The sequence below is a fragment of the Pogona vitticeps genome, chromosome 2 (assembly GCF_051106095.1).
Source record: "Pogona vitticeps strain Pit_001003342236 chromosome 2, PviZW2.1, whole genome shotgun sequence".
Lineage (NCBI taxonomy): Eukaryota > Metazoa > Chordata > Lepidosauria > Squamata > Agamidae > Pogona > Pogona vitticeps.
Genome location: NC_135784.1, coordinates 194,011,022 through 194,029,780, shown reverse-complemented (window position 1 = coordinate 194,029,780; position 18,759 = coordinate 194,011,022). Strand labels below are relative to the sequence as shown.

General features: G+C 42.3%; 1 protein-coding gene across 10 annotated transcripts in view; it reads left to right on the top strand.

Moving 5' to 3' along the window:
- The window catches only part of LOC110091475 (rap1 GTPase-activating protein 1), a 68,757-nt gene that overhangs the window by 40,439 nt on the left and 9,559 nt on the right, over window positions 1-18,759 (top strand). For 4 of the 10 annotated variants that reach the window (XM_020815621.3, XM_078384753.1, XM_078384754.1 and 1 more), the window contains 5 exons: window positions 653-724; window positions 1,835-1,921; window positions 3,586-3,720; window positions 11,313-11,462; window positions 14,524-14,627. In XM_020815621.3, coding sequence (XP_020671280.3) covers window positions 653-724; window positions 1,835-1,921; window positions 3,586-3,720; window positions 11,313-11,462; window positions 14,524-14,627 — 548 coding nt within the window. The remainder of the gene's footprint in view (window positions 1-652; window positions 725-1,834; window positions 1,922-3,585; window positions 3,721-11,312; window positions 11,463-14,523; window positions 14,628-18,759) is intronic. The other 6 variants (XM_078384757.1, XM_078384756.1, XM_078384755.1 and 3 more) reach the window with 3 other exon arrangements.

The window sequence follows — 18,759 nt, the reverse complement described above, 5'->3', positions numbered from 1 at the left end:
CTTCCACTCTTCCTAGCATTCTTTCCTTTTCTAGTGAGACTTTCCTTCTCATGACATGTCCAAATTGTAATTGTTTCAAGCTGAATAATTTTTGCTTCTCATAATTCAGGCTTAAATTGGTCTAAAACCCCTCAATTTGTATTTCTGGTAGTTCATGGTATACCTTTATCAGAAAGTTACAAAATAAATATTTTGCAAACTTTGCATTATATTTTTTTTCCAGACTCAATATTATGTTGAACAGAAATAGTAGAGCAGAAATTAATTAGGGTGAGAGGTGATTTGAGGTAGGGTAGAAAAGACTCAGTGTGGGGCATGGTGCAATTCCAGAAATGCAGAAAATGTAATTTTAAAAGTAAAGTATAATCTTGTACTAGAGTCTATGTACAGAATGGGCTCATAATACATTCTTGCAACCAGTTTGGCCTGGCCTTCAAAGTGATGCTTAGATGGTGACTTGGTCGCAGAGAAATCGGCTGTGTGGGGGATGTTTCTGGCATCCCGTATCTTGCATCATGTAGATGGAAATGCATTATGTTTTTGATTTTTTACAGACAGCCATTCAGAATACCTGTATTTCACAGCCCTGTGCTATCTTTGCACTCTTTTTGCCCTCTTTGTTGAATCATTCTATCGTTTCTGGTTGTTTCAGGTTTCTGTTACAGCCCGTGATGATGTGCCCTTCTTTGGCCCTCCTCTTCCAAATCCAGCGGTATTCAAAAAGGTTTGTATGGCTGAAAGGCTTCTTGCAGCATTTAAAAGAAAAGCCTTAAAGGAGAATGGTATTTTCTCTCACATTGCATGTATTCTCCATTCAGCTGTTTAGAGCAGGAGCTAAACACAACAATGGCAATCCTATGTTAATGGCAAACATGGCTCTAGAATCTGGCACATTCCAGCTACTATCATTGCCATTTATTTGTAAAAGAGGCTGAAGCATGCTTGGAGTTGAATGTGCAGTCCTGTTACTGAAGGCTCACACTTTCTATTTGTGCTCCTTCAGGCCTCAGTAGTCAGCATCAAAGAACTGCTCTGCACCTTCTTGAAAGTCATGAAGTATAGTTCCTGTAGGATTGAGAGTCCTTCTAGATTAAGTTTTTGTGATGAAGGTAGTCTGCCTTTTTGATAGATTTCTATGGAATCCATATAACTTAGACATTGACTGGTATTTCTCCCACTGCTAATTCCATCTATTTTCTTCCTTTAAAAAAATTGGATACAGAGGAAAAGACAGAAATGGTTAAACATTATCATTTGATTGATATTTCTAGGAGTCACATACCTTTATCTAGAAGCATGCTGTGTTACCTCAGTTTGTAAATTAAGTTTCCGTGAGTGACTTTCCCTCTATATAAAAGAATTACTTGCATATAGAAAATTAAAAGTGGTCGAAATGACTAGATAGGTGGGGTATAAATAAATAAATAAATAAATAAATAAATAAATAAAATGAATGAATGAATGAATGAATGAATGTCAGGCAGAAAGGTAGCCTTGAAAAAAATCCTCACCTGAGTGAGGAATATTTATATTGCTCTTGTGAGAGTGTTTATTTTACAGTTGTGTAATATAACAAGACTGTCCTGTGCAGTTATTTTGAGCAAGTCTTTCAGTTTTGTGGTATGGAGCCAAATAGAGAAATTTTATGATGTTATGTTTGTGACTGTCGTTTTCTATGTAGAGTATCAGTATGCTCTCTGAAAAAACATAGTCCCCAAAAAGCATGTCAGAGCCTTTTTTGTTGTATACCAAAATGATCCTGGCTATTGCTGGGTAAATTTAAGAAAAGAGTCTCGGAGGACCTTCTAAAGCCATGAATGACATCTTCTCACAGGGCACAGAATTCCGTGAATTTCTCCTAGCAAAGCTTATAAATGCAGAGTACAGCTGCTACCAGGCAGAGAAATTTGCTAAGCTGGAGGTGAGTCTGTTACTTGTGTTTCCACGAATGGTTGAAATCCATAGTATGCAACTAGAGTAGGTCCATCGAACGAATGGCACTTATGGAGGAGCTGACCCACCAAATCCTACGGATTCTATCTAGTTGCAGCTCACTGCTGAATTTCAGCCAGGATCTGTTAGGAGCAAAGGTCTGTATGGGTAATTCTAACTTGGAAAGAAATGTAAAATATAAAATGAAAGGGAGGGTCAACAAGGCACTGAGACAAAATTACTTGCCTTTTTAATGATCTTCACAGTGCTAGTGATAGAAGTCTAAGTGAGGTACCTGGTGCATCATTGGACAGTTTTGTGGGGTGGTTTGCAGCTTCTACAGCCTAAGAGCATGGACTAGGTGCTTGTAGTGGTTCAACTTGCCATAGAGCTTCTTGATCATTGTCTGTCATATTGTGTTTGAGCTACCTTGGGGGGGCGGTTGTGGTGGGGTTGACTGGGTGCTTACTGTGTTATACATGACATATGTCCTAAAGATCCACCAAAGTTAAGTTCAAAAAGTTTATGTTGGTGTATAAAGCCTTATAAATCTTAGGAGCAGGTTACCTCAAGGAATGTCTACCCTGTACTAGCTTCCCGGACTACTCTGTTCTTTCTAGAAGGCCCTGTTCATGCTAAAACGTACAGGTTTCCAGCTAGCATGGGCGACAGCCACTGGCTTTTCCTGGAGTGATCTCTCCTTTCCAATACGGGAGTATTCTGTACAGGTGTACATTTATGTCTATACTTAAAACTTCTATTAACCTTGACTTTCCTGTAGATGGAAGTTTTCTCGGCTGTCTTGTATTAAAGCACCCGCCTCCAGTTTTTCCACAACTTTTTCTCTTTTTTCTTACTGTGGGAGAACTTGGAGAAAAAGACTTAATAGATGCACATTGCAATCTGAATGCTTCCCGGAGGAGTCTTCTGTCTTGAAATGTCCTAAGACAAAACATAAGCTAAGAGCAGTGAATGTAAAAGCTGTTTGGAATTAGCCTAGTGGGGAATACAACTGGGAGGTGCATGTTAAAAGTCAGCCAAAAAAAACTGTCTTCCATTTCTCTGAAGAGACACAAAGCAGTTGATGGGTGAATTTCTGTTGCAGGGTATTCCAGAGTCCCAGCTACACCACAGCAAGGCCCTACCACTGATTTGCCAAATTTCCTGAGGCAGCACTTGAGACTGAGATCTCTGGCTTTGATCTTTATTCCCAGGCAGTCCCCAAAATGGGAACAACCAGTCTGTGAGGTAACCTATGCCTGTGCCAGCTGAGCAGCAGCTAAAATTTAGAAGCAGCACCTTGAATTGAACCCGACCACAAGTAGAAAGTTAGCATAAGAGCTGGAGTTACATGATTCAGATAAGGAAGAGTCTTGCGGCACCATAATGACTCAGCAGTTTACTTTGGTGTACACTTCTGTGGATAGCAGTTCATTTTGTCTGCAAGTGAAACTTCTTGGTCTTTGAGGTGCTGCTAGACTCTGCTTCGTTGTTTTTGCTGCAGCAAGCTAACATGGCTTCCCCCTTGAGGCTTCAGCCCGTTATATAACTGACCCACATAGTGCATCGCTGTTCAGTTTTGTTCTGGTGTCTGATCTTTCTCACTGCACGCATCCTGTTTGTTCTCTCTCCCTCTTTTTCTCTTCGGAGCAGGAGAGGACTCGCAGTGCCCTCTTGGAGAGCCTTTATGAGGAACTGCAGATTCGTAGCCGGAGCATGATGGGTTTGGCCTCTGGCGATGAGGATAAAATAGAAAACGGGGGCGGTGGCTTCTTTGAGAATTTCAAGGTGAGAACATGGGTAGATAGGGAGCCTCTGTCTTTTAAAGTCATTCAGTTGCTGTTTTATGCTGCTCTCAGGCATATAATAACGACACCTGACATTTTATGTAGTTATTTTTTGTGCATTGAAAGCACTTCACAAACATCTAGCTCTCTAAATCAGGCCACAGCCATAAACACACTATGAAAGAAATATGGGCTGAATCTGCTGGGGAGGTCCTGATTGAATCAGGATTGTATAAATCACATAAGAAACCTTATCAGCTGGTGTGTGAAGGATTGTTTCCAGTCTGTGGCACCCTTCAAATGTGCCAGGGCCCCCCAAGGGGCTATATGGCTCCCGTTGCGAATGACTCCGTGTTGAAGATACTGTTGTAGATTGATGTGGTACAAGGTGAAGCTGAGAGATGGTGAACTGGTAGAGGCCAGGGACTCAGTCTCTTAGCTAAGATGCTGTACTATGATTTAATGTTTTTTAAACTGGTCTTTGAAAGTGACACGTGGTGGCGCTGCAGGTTAAACCACAGAGGCCTCTTTGCTGCAAGGTCAGAAGACCAGCAGTTACAAGATCAAATCCACGCGACGGAGTGAGCTCCCATCGCTTGTCCCGGCTCCTGCCAACCTAGCAGTTCAAAAGTATGTAAATGCGAGTAGATAAATAGCTACCGCCTCAGTGGGAAGGTAACAGTGTTCCGTGTCTAGTCACGCTGGCCACGTGACCACAGAAACTGTCTATGGACAAACGCTGGCTCTATGGCTTGGAGACAGGGATGAGCACCGTACCCTAGAGTTGGACACGACTGGACTAAATGTCAAGGGGAACCTTTACCTTTTGAAAGTGACACACACAAGTTTTAATCCCACCACTTGTTTCTTATAGTATGATCTCACACTATATACAAGGTTGGTGATTCCAGTCCATGTCCTCCAGTGCAGTTCCTCTTCCTCAGTACATCTCGTGTACTTCACATCCAGAATTAATTGCAATACTTTGGAGAATAGGGAGGCAGAACTGGAAACTCAAATAAAACAGTATTATAGATCAAGAATGAGAGCTAGGTCGTTCTGACAATGATGTAGATAGCAGGGACGACTCAGCCCAGTTTTATGAGCTACAGTGGACCCTCAACTTACAGACGGCTCGACTTACAGGCTTTTCGAGTTACAGACTTCTCTGGCCACAAAATTTAGGTTTGACTTGCAGCCTGAGAATCGACCTACAGACCAGAAAAAAAACCAAAATGGAACAAAAATGGAACAAAAACGGCCAGTTACAGGATTAATCGGTTTTCAATGCACTGTAGGTTAATGGAGACTCGACCTAAAGACTTTTCAACCTGCAGCCACCATTCCAATACGGATTAATTCCATACGTAGAGGGTCCACTGTACTCTGCTTCATTGCATTTTAGGAGCAGCCAGTATCAGGTACAAGTGTGCGCGCATGTGTGTACAGGTATGCATTTGGGTGGGCTAGAGATACATGGAGTCAACTGGAAAACAGGATCCCAACTCTAAAGACATAAAAACATAACCTCAGGCATTATTTCACATAACATCTCGGTTGCAAAGGATCTCTGTACTGAATGGATGTTGCTATGTGTATGAATAGGGTCACAGTTGGATGAGAGATTTAAGTACTATTTTGGACGGTGTTATCTTGAGTACACAGTTATTTTAAGTGATATTTTGAACACTGCTGGGCAAATCCGTAGGAACTTCAGTCTGATACTTTAGTGTCAAGTGGATTATTGTGCTCTGGGGATGGGCTATTTATGAGTGCATTGGAATCTAATCTGTAAGAAATAGAAATGATATATAGATCAAAGAGAACAAAACAGTGTACGTAGAAAAGAATTGTAGTGCTGTGCAGGTACACGGTGGAGGAAATAGGAGAGAGAAGTGGTTGGAAGGGAAGGAGAAAAGACAAGGAGGGGAGAGCTGCTGAGGAGAAGTAAAGGCCCTGAAGTAGTGCAGGCAACGAAGCTCACGCACATCACATAGCATTTAGCTATGTGGGGACTGGCGAGATTCAACAGTAGAGGCTACCAGGAAAAATAAAGTATAGAAGAATTGTTACTTACTCAGTCAGAGCTAGAGTAGGTACATTTGAATCAATGGAACTTAAAAAGGACTCACCAAGTCCTCACCGATTCAGTGGGCTTACTGTACTTGCAATTTACAGGCTGACTCTTAATCCACACGTTTGCCTGGCATAAAACCTGTCGATGCTCTTCTAAAGATAAAATGGGGGTCTAGAAGCTGGGAAATGTTTATCTAGTTAGGACTCTGTGTTGAAAAGATGGCAGAGAATAGATGATGTACCATCTATGGGTCATCACTAGGTCTAGGAGTTGAGATCCCTCGGTTTTGTCTTGACGGAAGAGCTACAATTGTGGGTTAATCTGGATCATCTTCTTAAGGAGAAGGCTTTATCTATCTATCTATCTATCTATCTATCTATCTATCTATCTATCTATCTATCTATCTATCTATCTATCTATCTATCTATCTATCTATCTATCTATCTATCTATCTATCTATCTATCTATCTATCTATCTATCTATCTATCTATCTATCTATCTATCTATCTATCTCTCTATCTACCTACCTACCTACCTACCTACCTACCTACCTACCTACCTACCTACCTACCTACCTACCTACCTACCGAAAGGTCTTTGCTTGTGGAAGGACAGCAAAGATGGGGCCTAATACTTAAGGCATGAGTACTGTTGGATTTAAACTGGTCAGTCGGTAAGGGGTTAGTTTGCCAGGCAGACAGCAAGGGGCTTGCCTTTTGGAACAAGCATGCACAGTCAATTTGTGCTGGTTTAAAGCCTGCCAAGAGATCAATTATGATCACAGTTCCCTGTGGCAGCCATTAGTCCTCACTAACTTGGCCAAAGTGTCCCTAACAAAGTAATCAGACTTAAAAAAAAAAACTTAAGCTAGCAATTGATATTTGGCCTCATTTCTTTAACATTATATCCAGATGTGATTCCATTTTTTTATTTTACACTGAACCCTGAACCCATGACAGTTTGTCTTCACAGCTGGAATTACTCAGTCTGACAGCCTGCAATGGTATTATTTGGCCAGACACCTTGTAACAGGAATTACTTGGCCAGACACCTTGCAGTGGAAATTGCTCAACCTGGCCCCTAGGAATTACTCATTCTGACACCCACCCTTCAACATAGCATTGGGAAACTGTTCTTGTGTACCTGACACCCTAACAACAGCTGCATGTCATGACTTTCAAATAAGTGATCTGGAGGCCCTCTTGCTTTCTCATGAAGCAAGGGGAGTCTTTACCTCCCAGTCAAAAATCAAGTTGTTTACTGTCAATTCTACCTCATTCCCAAGACTTCCATGCCAGACTGCCACCCTAATAGCATTTTCTTGGCAGACAGGTGCCCCTGTGCAGTTTTCTCTCCATCTAGAATCTAGGACTCCCAAATGTTGCAACATCCAGAGATAAGACAACACAAAGACAAAATGTCACTCACTGCTTCTCAGGTCCCTTCTTTTTGACGTCTTCCTGGGCAAGAACCATGCTAACAACCACATCAGTATGAACTCACCTAGTGTGTACTAGGCCAACATAATGATCCCAGTCCAATGAGGCATCAAACTGAAGGGTCCCATCGTGGTCGCCAAAATCGTGGCATGAGAAGCCCCTCCCTTGGTGAGGGGAAGGTGAGAAGTCCAAAATACAAATGAGTGAGCTAATTCAAAAAACTTTATTCTGTCAATGAAAGGTAGAAGCACTCAAGCAGCGCAGATTTCTTGTGCTTTGTGACCCTATGTGATGTCATAACACTGGTTAATATACATTTTTCAAAATAATACAGATCCTTTTTACCCAGTCATTACCTTTGGATTGAATTGATCACCTTATACGGGTATCAAACTACATGTAGTGCAACATCAAATTTGTAACTTTGGCTAGACTTTGAATTCTGCTAATAAACCGAATGCATGAAACAGCATAATGTGCCATCTTTCTGTGCTGTAAGCAAAACAAGTAAGTAACACAGTCATGTTAACTTTCTGTTCTGGACCAAGGACATTCCTGGTCCTAGGAACAGAAAAGACAAAGCTCATCGCAATCTGGGCTGATAGACAAATGGCTAAAAATTTTTAATGCTCTTAAGTCACACTCTGAGTTATGCTTGTTTGAAAGAATCATGTCTTTATACCCTTATTAGCATCTTTGTTTTTCTATAGAAAACTAGTAAGTTATCCTTTTGGATTCCATACTTCAAAGTTCACATGTGGGTGTGTTTTCTTTTTTATCACAGTAAACAACCTTTCATATCCTCCTACCTCTAAGGCTTTTTTCCCCTAAGGTAGAAGATCTTGAGTGTACTGTCATGTTCCTTTATCTTTATCCTTTACAGTGGTGCCTCGCATAGTGATTGCTCCGTTTTACGATGAAATCGCTTTGCGATGGACTTTTTGCCATCGCAAGAGCGACCGCTTTGCGATGGCCCCTATGGGGAAAATTTGCTTTGCGATGATTGCAGGGGAGCGCTTCCCCGCGATCATCCCAAAGGCCCCGCCGATCAGCTGTGCTGCAAGGGGTGGAGAGAGAGAGAGCCGAAGCACAGCTGATCAGTGGGGGTTTGCGATGATCGCTGCTTTGGCTCTCTCTCTCTCTCTCCCCCCTCGCAGCTCCAGCCTCGGCAGGGAGACTGAGGCAGCGCTGCCACCCTGGCCAAGAAAGCTGCGAGGGGAGAGAGCGAGAGAGCCGAAGCACAGCTGATCGGCGGGGGGTTGCGATGATTGCGGGGAAGCCATCATCGCAAACCCCCGCTGATCAGCTGTGCTTTGGCTCTCTCTCTCCCCTCGCAGCTCCAGCCTCGGCAGGGAGACTGACAGCCTCAGCAGGGAGACTGAGGCACCGCCGCCGCCACCCTGGCCGAGAAAGACCCTCTGCGGCTGCAGAAGGTCTTCTTGGCCAGGGTGGCAGCACCGCCTCAGTCTCCCTGCCGAGGCTGGAGTTGCGAGGGGTGGAGAGAGAGAGAGAGCCGAAGTACAGCTGATCGGGGGGGCCTTTGGGATGATCATGGGGAAGCGCTCCCCCGCAATCATCCCAAAGGCCCCATTTTTGCACAGCTGATTGGCGAGGCCTTTGGGATGATCGCAGGGAAGCGCTCCCCTGCGATCATCCCAAAGGCCCCATTTTCGCACAGCTGATCGGCGGTTCCAAAATGGCCGCCTGCTGTGTTGCCTCGCTTTAGAGGCACCGAAAATGGCCGCCCTATGGAGGATTTTCGCATAAGGTGAGTTTTTAAGCCCATAGGGACGCATTAAACGCGTTTTAATGCGTTTCTATGGGCTTTTTAAAACGTTTTTTCCTGCACGGATTAACGTCGCTAAGCAAGGCACCACTGTATCTCTTTTTCAATGTATGACTGAGAACAAGAAAAGAGTGGAGATCTCTTTTAAAAGATGGAGTCAGGATTTAGACTTTTTTCATCAGAGATTTGATCACTGGTCAAATTAGTTCTAGTTTACAGGATGAAATATTACCAGTGGGAAATAACTTACTGAATTCTCATAGCCACTAGAAGAAATCCTGAGCTAAGAGGAGACAAAATGATAACCTAGTGCTGCTAGCTCCATGGTGAGTATAGCAAAAATTGAGAAGATAGACAGAAAAACATGCAGATTGTTGACTTACTTTCAGTGGTTTGCCAGTTTGTTTGTCAGTTCCTACGTTGTGTGAGAGACTTTGAAGAAGAGGGAAAGAGCACCCTAACAATATAAAACCCAGGTTTCTAAGAGTTCTTCCAGATGAGGCATTTGCACCCTTTTACAATAAGTTCCCTCTTAAGCCTGGAGCTGACTGGAAATTCCCCTGACATCTCAATGTTGTTTGTCGGGTCTCAGAATGAACAGGTTTTTGTGTGTGAGCTTCTGCATCTTTTTTTGTCACTCCCAACCACCTTGTTTTTATTTTTCTGATTTGTCCCAGAGTGGAATATAGCTTCCCTTCTCCCTCTGTAGCTAGTTACTGTGTCTCCCTGAAAATAAGGCAGGGTCTTATATTAATTTTTGCTCCAAAAACGTACTAGGGCTTATTTTCAGGGGATTTTTTTTTCCATGTACAACATTTATTCAAATACAGTCATGCCTTCTTCTTCCGGTTGCTGCACAAGGGTGGAGGGCGGGGTTTCACTGAACTGGGGCTTATTTTGGTGTTAGGGCTTATATTACGAGCATCCTAAAAATCATACTAGGCTTATTTTCAGGTTAGGTCTTATTTTCAGGGAATCAGGGTGGCTGTTTCTTTCCTTCCCTGGGATGCAGGTACTACACTGCCTACATCAAAGGGGACAAGTGTTGCACTTTTAAAGACTCCCGCATGCATGTGTGAAGGTGAGTGAGAGAATGTGCGTATACGCCCTAAGTATCAGTTGCTTGTTGATTGACTTGACTGCCAAAGACAGAGGCGGGAAGTGAGAAAGGCAAGCAAAAATTAAACTCCATGTGTCATAAAGTATGAAACTCCTTCAGAGGTCCAAACAGATGACAGCAAGAGATGGGTGTGCAATGTGGTCATGCTCATGCCAACGCCAGCAGCAGCAACAGTGGAAGTGACGGCTCTTGATCTCCTTCGCAGAACCTCCAAGTGTTAGTTTGACAGAATTTACTGTGTTTGATCTCAGTCCCCACTTTACAAAGAGACCTTCTTATCTAACTTGTTCCAACATTGGTGGTAGTGTTAAGGGTAGCTTGTAGAGATGACTCTTGGTATATCCAGGTGGAACCCACATTGTTTCAAAACAGAGGAGAAGAAATGGGGGCATAATAGCTGTCTTGTCTAGACCAGTCCTGCCGGGTTTCAACAGTGTAGAGCAGAGCAAGGAAGTCGCTCTTCATCTCTGAGGTGGATCAACAACACAACAGATAATCCGTATCCCATTTGGCATATGTAGGACAAAAAAGATGGTTAGTGATTTGAATTGAGGAAAGGGAAATTGAAAGTAATTCAGTAATAGCAGTCTGAGGTTACAGAGGAACAGGTTTTAATTAGGCATATGCACTGTCTTTAGACAAATGGGCAAAAATTAATTGAATCAAAGAGAGGCACTATAAAAGTGAATTCTTTACCTGGTTTCCAGAGTGGTTCAGTTCATTGAGGGGCAGGGTATATCAGATTCTTGGTGTGTAGAAAGTAAAAGCCCAGAAAATCGAGTTACATTTGTTTTGACAAACTCCATTCCAGTAGTGAAAACTTGCTCTCTCAATGTGTGCTTCCAGCTGTGGGATACATTTGGTTGCGTACTGAAGAATTAGGATTAGATTAGGAAAACGGTCTTGTTTAAAGAAGGACAGTAAGAAACTGGGAGGAAATATTTTGCTTTTGAAGAGAGAATTCCTTAAAAGAATATAGCTGAGCTTGGTTCAAATGGGGTCTATGCACTAGCAAGCTGGAAACAATACCCTATCTACTGTTTGTAAGGCGGTACAAGTAATATGGCTGTTGGTTTCCCCGTCTCCCTCTGCCCTCCTCACTCTTCATGGTGTCCTTTCGTGTGTCTGTGAACATGTCTGTATCTGTCTTCCTGTTGCCCTTCTCTCCAGAGGGTGATCCGGGGCCGTAGCCAAAGCCTGGATACCATGGGGATAGCCATGAGGAAACAGCAGCAGCCACCGGTTCCACCCAACCGCCCAGCTACTGCTGGCCTTGCTCTCAACCAAAGTGTCGCCGAGTGCCCCAAGGCTATTGCTGCGGTAAGCTATTGGGGTTCATAGACATGGGGACCAGAATGTCTTTAGTACCCCCCCCCCCATATTGCCTGTGAATCTGTTGCTTGTAGACATTTTCTGTCAGTTCTCTGTTGAGTGTCTTTGTGGCAGGGCTTAAAATGTTGTGTGTCATCAAGTTACATCTGACTTATGGGGATCCTGACATGTGAAATATTTAAGGAGCGGTTTTTCCATTGCCCTTATGGCCTAACTGGGATCTGAATCTAGGTGTCCTGAAACCTAGTCCACCACTCTGTCTACGACAACATACTGGATTTCTTTGGGAACATTACAAGAAACAGCTAATGTGTTCGTGTTAGCAGATAGTACTTTAAAAATCAATATACCGTATTCACATTAGTAGTAGGTGTCAATGAGGGAGTAATGCGATAGTAATATTTTACCGCACCATCCTAAAAAAAAGAGAGTGTTCTTTAAGTTTTGAAAAACTGTTTCTTGTTCCCATACTTTAAGGAAAAAAAGGACATTGTGGTGCCCTTGTGGCTCACAAATGCATTGCATGTGGGTTTGTTATGGCCAAAATCCTGTTACACAATTTTAGGAGCTAATTGCTGTAAATTAAGAAAACTCTGTGACTCCATATGTAACAGATCATGCCTACAGAGATTTCTTAACATACAACAATTCACGGCTAAAAGTTACACCTTTTACGTAACTGTGCCATAGGATTTTGGCCAATGTGTTCTTTCGAAGCTCTCCTTTGTGGTTATTTCTTTTTCATCTCTCAGTGTTCATTTCCCTGATCCTCCATGTCTGGGTCTGAAATTGCTTATGTTCTGATTCTGTCCTCTCTGAAAAAAAAGAAAAACCTTGAATAATGGAGATCCTTTTTATGCAGAGTCTGGATATAACATTATATGTGCACATGCCTATACTGAACGATCTGGTGGGGATCTATAGCTCCTGCAAGAAGTATGACTGATAACGCTAAGGCTCTTCAGTGAATGACAGAATATGATAAAGTCATGTCTGAAAGGGAAGGATGAGTAGCTAGCAGCTGTTCTTTCATTTGCATTTGTTTTTCCAGCGCACAAGTGCTGAGCTTGTGTAGCGTGGATTCTGATTATCCAAGAGAACATTGTCTCTTAGACACAGGCATGGAACACATGTGATGAAGAGGTCACCAGGGAGATTTGTCAGTTGTGACTTTAATTGCAAGTGTAATGTGGAAAACATATCTGTGTGGATTCATTTCCAGTCCGAAAGCTTAATCAGAGTTGGTCACAATCCCTGATGATGCTGGGAGCTGACCTGGGGATTGTTGGTTTGCAAAGCATTCGCTCTGCTTTGGGGCCATGCTTCAATCCAGGAATAATAAACAAAATGGCATATGGTGCCTTTTTCTCAACACTTAATTTTCCCCACATACGTCTGGGAATAGTGAGCAAAGTAAACATCAGAAGTTGATGTTGACTCATAGCTAGAATTGCTGCTCCTTGGGATACTAAAATGCTCAGTCAAATGTGTCAGTTGTTGTCCTTGGGGATAGCATTAATCTCTAATTGTTATACGGCAGTGTTAAAGGTAGCACTGGCGGACTCCATGGTTCCCGATGAATGACAAAAGGTGCTGATTTATTCCTTTTCGGATCATTTCTGGGAACTTTAAAGTTTCTAAACAGCATGTTCAGGAAGAGTAATTCCCCCTTGGAGGAAATGCTTAAGAGAAAAGGAATGGCATATGTGCAAGAAGAGGGAATTGTTGAAGGAGAAGTGCCCAACTGATAAAGGGCAACGGGGAAAGGAATAATCTGCACTTCCCTGCCATTTCTTTTTCTTTCTTGCTCTATGGGCCAAACTACTGTACTTATTAAGAGTAAATGCACAGCCACTGCATTTAGTGTCTTCCTCTCCTTTTGTCACACCAAGTAGAAGCTATCTCATGCTGTTACATCATGGCACTGCACATGGCCCTATCCAGTCCACATCTTTGGCTGCTCCTGATAGGTGGGTTGGGGGAGAAAGGAGCCTTGTAACATGAGATAGGGTCTGCTGGACAGGGAGGAGTTAGTTCTGGCGGGAGGGTGCTGCATCAGGGTGGCACATGTGGCAGCAGGCAGCATCACATTTGACCATAAGGTCTAGTTTGGCCATCCACTGAGCAGCACAGCTTTCTTCTCTGTTTTTCTTTCCTCTAAGTACCTATTTTCACTTGTCTCAGTGGCATTTTTCAGTCTCCCATACATGACTATGAGTTTCTTTCCATTTTAGTCTCATGTGTTTTGCTCCTTTTCTTTTTATTCTTCTCTTTCTCCCATCATTTCCTGGTTCATCATCTGTTCTATCTGCTTTGATGTTCCCACATCATGCTCTGGTCTGGACAGACTAGAAGTCTTAGTACAGTGGGGTCTCTACTTAAGAACTTAATCTCTATTGGAAGGTGGTTCTCAGGTTGAAATGTTTTTATGTTGAATCTGCATTTCCCATAGGAATGCATTGAAAACCATTTAATCCGTATCTGCTCTTTTCCGTCCATAGAAACTACAGTGGAACCTCTACTTAAGAACTTAATCCGTTTTGGAATGGTGTTCTTAAGTTGAAACATTCTTAAGTTGAAGCAAAATTTCCCATAGGAATGGACTGAAAACCAATTAATCCGTTCTGGCTGTTTTTTGTTATGTAGAGGTGCGTTCGTACATTGAAGCATTAGTTCCCATAGGAATTAATGCAAAGCTGGTTAATACGTACTCTACCACTAAGGGGAGAATTTTTTTTAACCTAAGATGACCTAAGGTTAAAAAAAGAGCAGGAAAGGTTTTTTCCCTGTTCTTATCTTGGATTTCTGTTCTCAAGTAGAAGCAAAATTTAGCAAATGGAGCTGTTCTTAAGTTGGATTGTTCTTAAGTAGGGACGTTCTTAAGTAGAGACCCCACTGTACCTGAAAATAGTACTAAGATGGGGTGGGGAGTCTAGTCTTCCATCTTATGTTCTTCCTTCAGCTTTGGCTTCTCTACCTCTGTCCTACTACTATTATTCTCTCTCTCTCTCTCTCTCTCCCTTTCCTTCTGTCCTTTCCTCCCCTCTAGTCCTTTGCCTTGCCGGGGAGAAGCCCGTCACGCAACAGAGGCAGCCGCTTCAGTGGGCGACGTAGTAGTGCCATTGGCATTGAGAACATCCAAGAGGAGAAGAGGTATGCATAGCACAAGGAACAAGCAAGGCTAGAAGAGCATGGGCAGAGTGAATGGGAGAGTGAGATGACAGCAGCTCTCTCGGATGCATTAACTGGTCTGTGTGTAAGCTATTCAAATGAGACATTATTGCCAATTATGGTTATATTTGAGGCAATAACCCTTTTATACAAATTGAGTTATGAAAATCATTTTAGTCATAACCTTAACCCATTCTTATGAGCCATGAGCTCAGATGTTATGGGAAAGCCTAAAGAGACTTTGACAATAATGTAGAATTGGTGCATCATCCTTGGAACAGGAGGTTCCCCCCACTCAAATTTTGGTCCATGAACCATCCTGCTTAATGGTGTAGTTTGGTGACCTTGTTCTCTTCCTCTGTGTGCATTCTCCATTTTGACCCCTCATCTCAGGGAGCCATTGCTTGCTCTTCAAGATCTCCTGTAATCAGCCATGTTGAAGCTGTCATGCAATATTTCTAGAGTTTTTAGATTTCTGTGCAACTGGCTTTAAAATACAGTGGTGCCTCGCATAGCGATGTGAAAATATCGCTGTACGGAACGGGGAAAGCCATTGTGAAATGAAAGAGAAGAAGAGCTTTAGAAAAGGTATGGAACTATATACTTCCCAAACTAGTAGTCCATAAATGAAGAACAAAACTCTAGAAGCATCAACATTAGGAGAACATCATGTGGCATCTCTGAGAAGATGGGAATCCACTCTGAAGATACATGTTCAGTTCAGTTTATTGTTAAAGTCCTTAGACCAGTCAGGCAACAAAAATAAACCTTTACAAATTTCTAGAGAAGGCATGGGAGTAGATTCAGTGGGAGAATGGCTAAAAAGGAGAACCCAGTGCCTGGAGTTGTAGATACATAAGAGGATGGGTAAAAGTGGTCTAATAGATGTATATGCATAGTTTCCTACAGTATCCGTAGCTACTTTCTTTATCTCAGTGTTGTTTGTGATGAAATATATTTTTCAGAAACATCCAAAATGATAGAAGGCACTGTGATGCTCTAGTATGGGCAGGGTTTCAATAGATTTATGACTTAAATCTGAAGAGATGGAAGAGACAAAAAAAAGTTATTATGCTTTTTAAAATGCTTTATCAGTTTTTGAAGAGCTGAATGGAGGTGGGCCATCATTTTTTTAAATATTGAATTTATTTGTATTATTTGGTTTTTGATTATTACTTTTTGGTATGTTGGATATGATTTAAGTATGTTTCCAAATTCTTCTCAAGGAGTAAAAATGTACAAGAGGATGCCTTAAAGTAATGAGCCAAATCAGACTGATGCTTCATCTTAAAATATTGCATTGTTAAATGTTTTTGCAAATACCATACTTCTAGAACCCGGTGTGTTTGCATTTAAGGATATGCTAACACTCTCTTTACTCCCTCTTCCTGCCCAAGTCACCTTTCATGTTTCTCAGTTATATGTTAGAGCAGTGGTTCTTGAACTTGGGTCCCAAATGTTCTTGAACTGCAACTCCTAGAAATCCTGGTTAGCACAGCAAGTGGTGAAGGTTTCTGGGAATAGCAGCTTGTGACGGCTGCGATGACGTCACCTGCCAATCATGGTTATGCTGGAACCCATCTGCCTATAGCAGAGCAGGAGGTGGGACTCCAGGAGGTGGAGCTGTGTATATAAGGGGGGGGGAGTGAATGATGTGGGACAGTTTTTAGTTAGTTGAGAGTTATGAAGAGTTAAGGTCTGAGTGATAGTGTGTATGAGGGGATACTTTATTATTACTGATTGCCTTTTTATTTTAGTTGATAAAGTGATTTACCATTCCTTCTGTTGTTATCAATAAAATACAAGTTTTTATTTTTAAAATCATACATTTGTCTGAAGAGTCTTATGAAGGAGTGGTTGGTGGCAGCGTAAATAAAGTGTGATGTGAGAGAGAGTCCTGACCGTTGTGACGTGAAAGAGGGACGTCACACAGCTCAAGAACATCTGGGGACCCCAGTTGGAGAACCACTTCATTAGAGGCATCTGGTAGACAGCAATGAAAAGGCAGGATAAGGATTTGTGAAGTGTGGTCTTCTATAGCCAGCATTAACATAGACAACTTACTCAGTTGTGCTTAATTGTATTTATTTGCACTTACAGTGGTGCCCCGCATAATGACGTTAATCCGTTCCAGATTAATCGTCGCTATGTGAAAACATCGCTAAATGGAACAGAAAAACCTATGGGGCCCAAACTCACTGTTCAGCAAAGATCCTCCATAGCGCTGCCATTTTCGCGCCCTTGGTAAGCGAGGAAACAGCGCGAAAATGGTTGCGGCGGCCATTTTGGGCACCCGGCGGCCATTTTGGAACCGCCGATCAGCTGTTTAAAAAAACATCGCAATGCGAAGATCGGTAAGCGAAACGCTTATCGATCATCGCAATGCGATGTTTTGCCCATTAAAACATCGCAATGCGATCGCATTAGCAATCTAAAAAAATAGGTCACTATGCGGATTCGTCATTAAACGGTGCGCTCGCTATGCGAGGCACCACTTGTACTTGTGTTTTAAAATGATTGCTAGTGCAGTCCAAGCTTGCTGTACTGGTTGTCATAAGTTGGGAATGCTTAAAGCCTTTTGTGCCAGTACAGCTGCCCTTGTGCTGGCTGAGATGAGTCAGCAGATGAGCCAAAAAAAGGAATGGAGCAGGCATGGAGCTCACTTACACTGGATCCAAACCCCTCTCAGCCCAGATTCCCAGTCACTATGCTGGCACAAATTTAGGTTACGATCAGGGCAATCCTAAGAAATGTCCAGCGTTCCTAGGCTGGGAGGCATTTGGTTTCAGCAGAGCTTTCGCCGGCTTAGTGTCAACTCACTCAACTCTCAGCCATCTTGGCTTGCCCCCTGAACAGGGTTGGTAGTAAATGTGAACTATGTCTAGTTAAGTTCTTGCTAACAATTGCTGTTTACAATTTGAGATAAAATGCCCAGGAAGAGATTGTGCAGTGACAACAAGAATATTTTAGGAATGACAGGTATGGCTGTGTCTCAAGCTTTTTTAAAAAAAGGCTATATAACTACCCAGTTTTAAGTAAAGACCTCTTGTTGACAAGAGAGGAAGGGCGGGGTGCGGTTCCATATACCCCATCCTCCCAGAGGACTGTTGACGTTCAAGTGCCACAAATGGAACTCCTTTTATATCCTATTTTTCCATCGACAGCTCATCCCTGTATATATCTCCTCATTCAGTTCAAGTAAATAGCCCCTTGTGAGTTGGCAAGTGGGGTAGCATTTCTTTTCTATTTGCAGAACCAAGTATTAAGCATAACCTTTTAGCATCTTCTTTTATGCCAGAGCATAAGATCCTGGCAAGGCTTAAGGTGTTTGAGCATCACTTACAGTCATGCAGCCATGCATATCTGCTCAGCAGGAAGTACCACCAAAAACTTGCCAACTTGTGCCAACATGTGGCCCACTAGTTTGTAGAAAGTAGAAGATAAAATTGGAAGTTCCCTTGTCTCACTCAGGTTCTATCCTTACAGTGTAATTTGCAGGTTGTTAGAATAGAAAAGCATATTTATATTTGAAGGAAGAGATCACTAAGGTTTTTATTGGAATAATCAGAGTGCAGATGATGTCTGTGCAGATGACTTGTCATAGAACAAACTAATTTGCAAGTTGCGGGTAAACTGGAAAGCTTGTGTGATGACAATTAGATGTCTTTTAACACTTGACTGAAGGAACTGTGGCTTGTAAGAAGCATCTTGAATTGGTTTCTTTTTCCTTAGAACCATGAGAGATAAAACCTTTAAAATAAAATATGATGTTCCTTTAATATTAAGCCAGTGTTGAGTCTTAATGGATGTGCTTAGGATAAAGAAGTGACCCACTTCTTACAGTTGTTGCTTCCACTTAGGGTGACCCTATGAAGGTACTGTAATTAACAGCCTTGCGCAGGCTTTGCAAACCAAAGGCCGTTGGTTCTTTTATTGGGTCAATCCATCCCATGTCAGGCCTTCCTCTTTTCCAACTACCTTCCACTTTGTCTGCCCTTATTTCTTTCTCCAGCAAGTCTTGTCCTGTCATGATATGTCCAGAGTACGATAGGCTTCTGGTGGAGTAAAAACCCAACTTATAAAATACTAACTTTTATTGAAAATACTCAGTTCA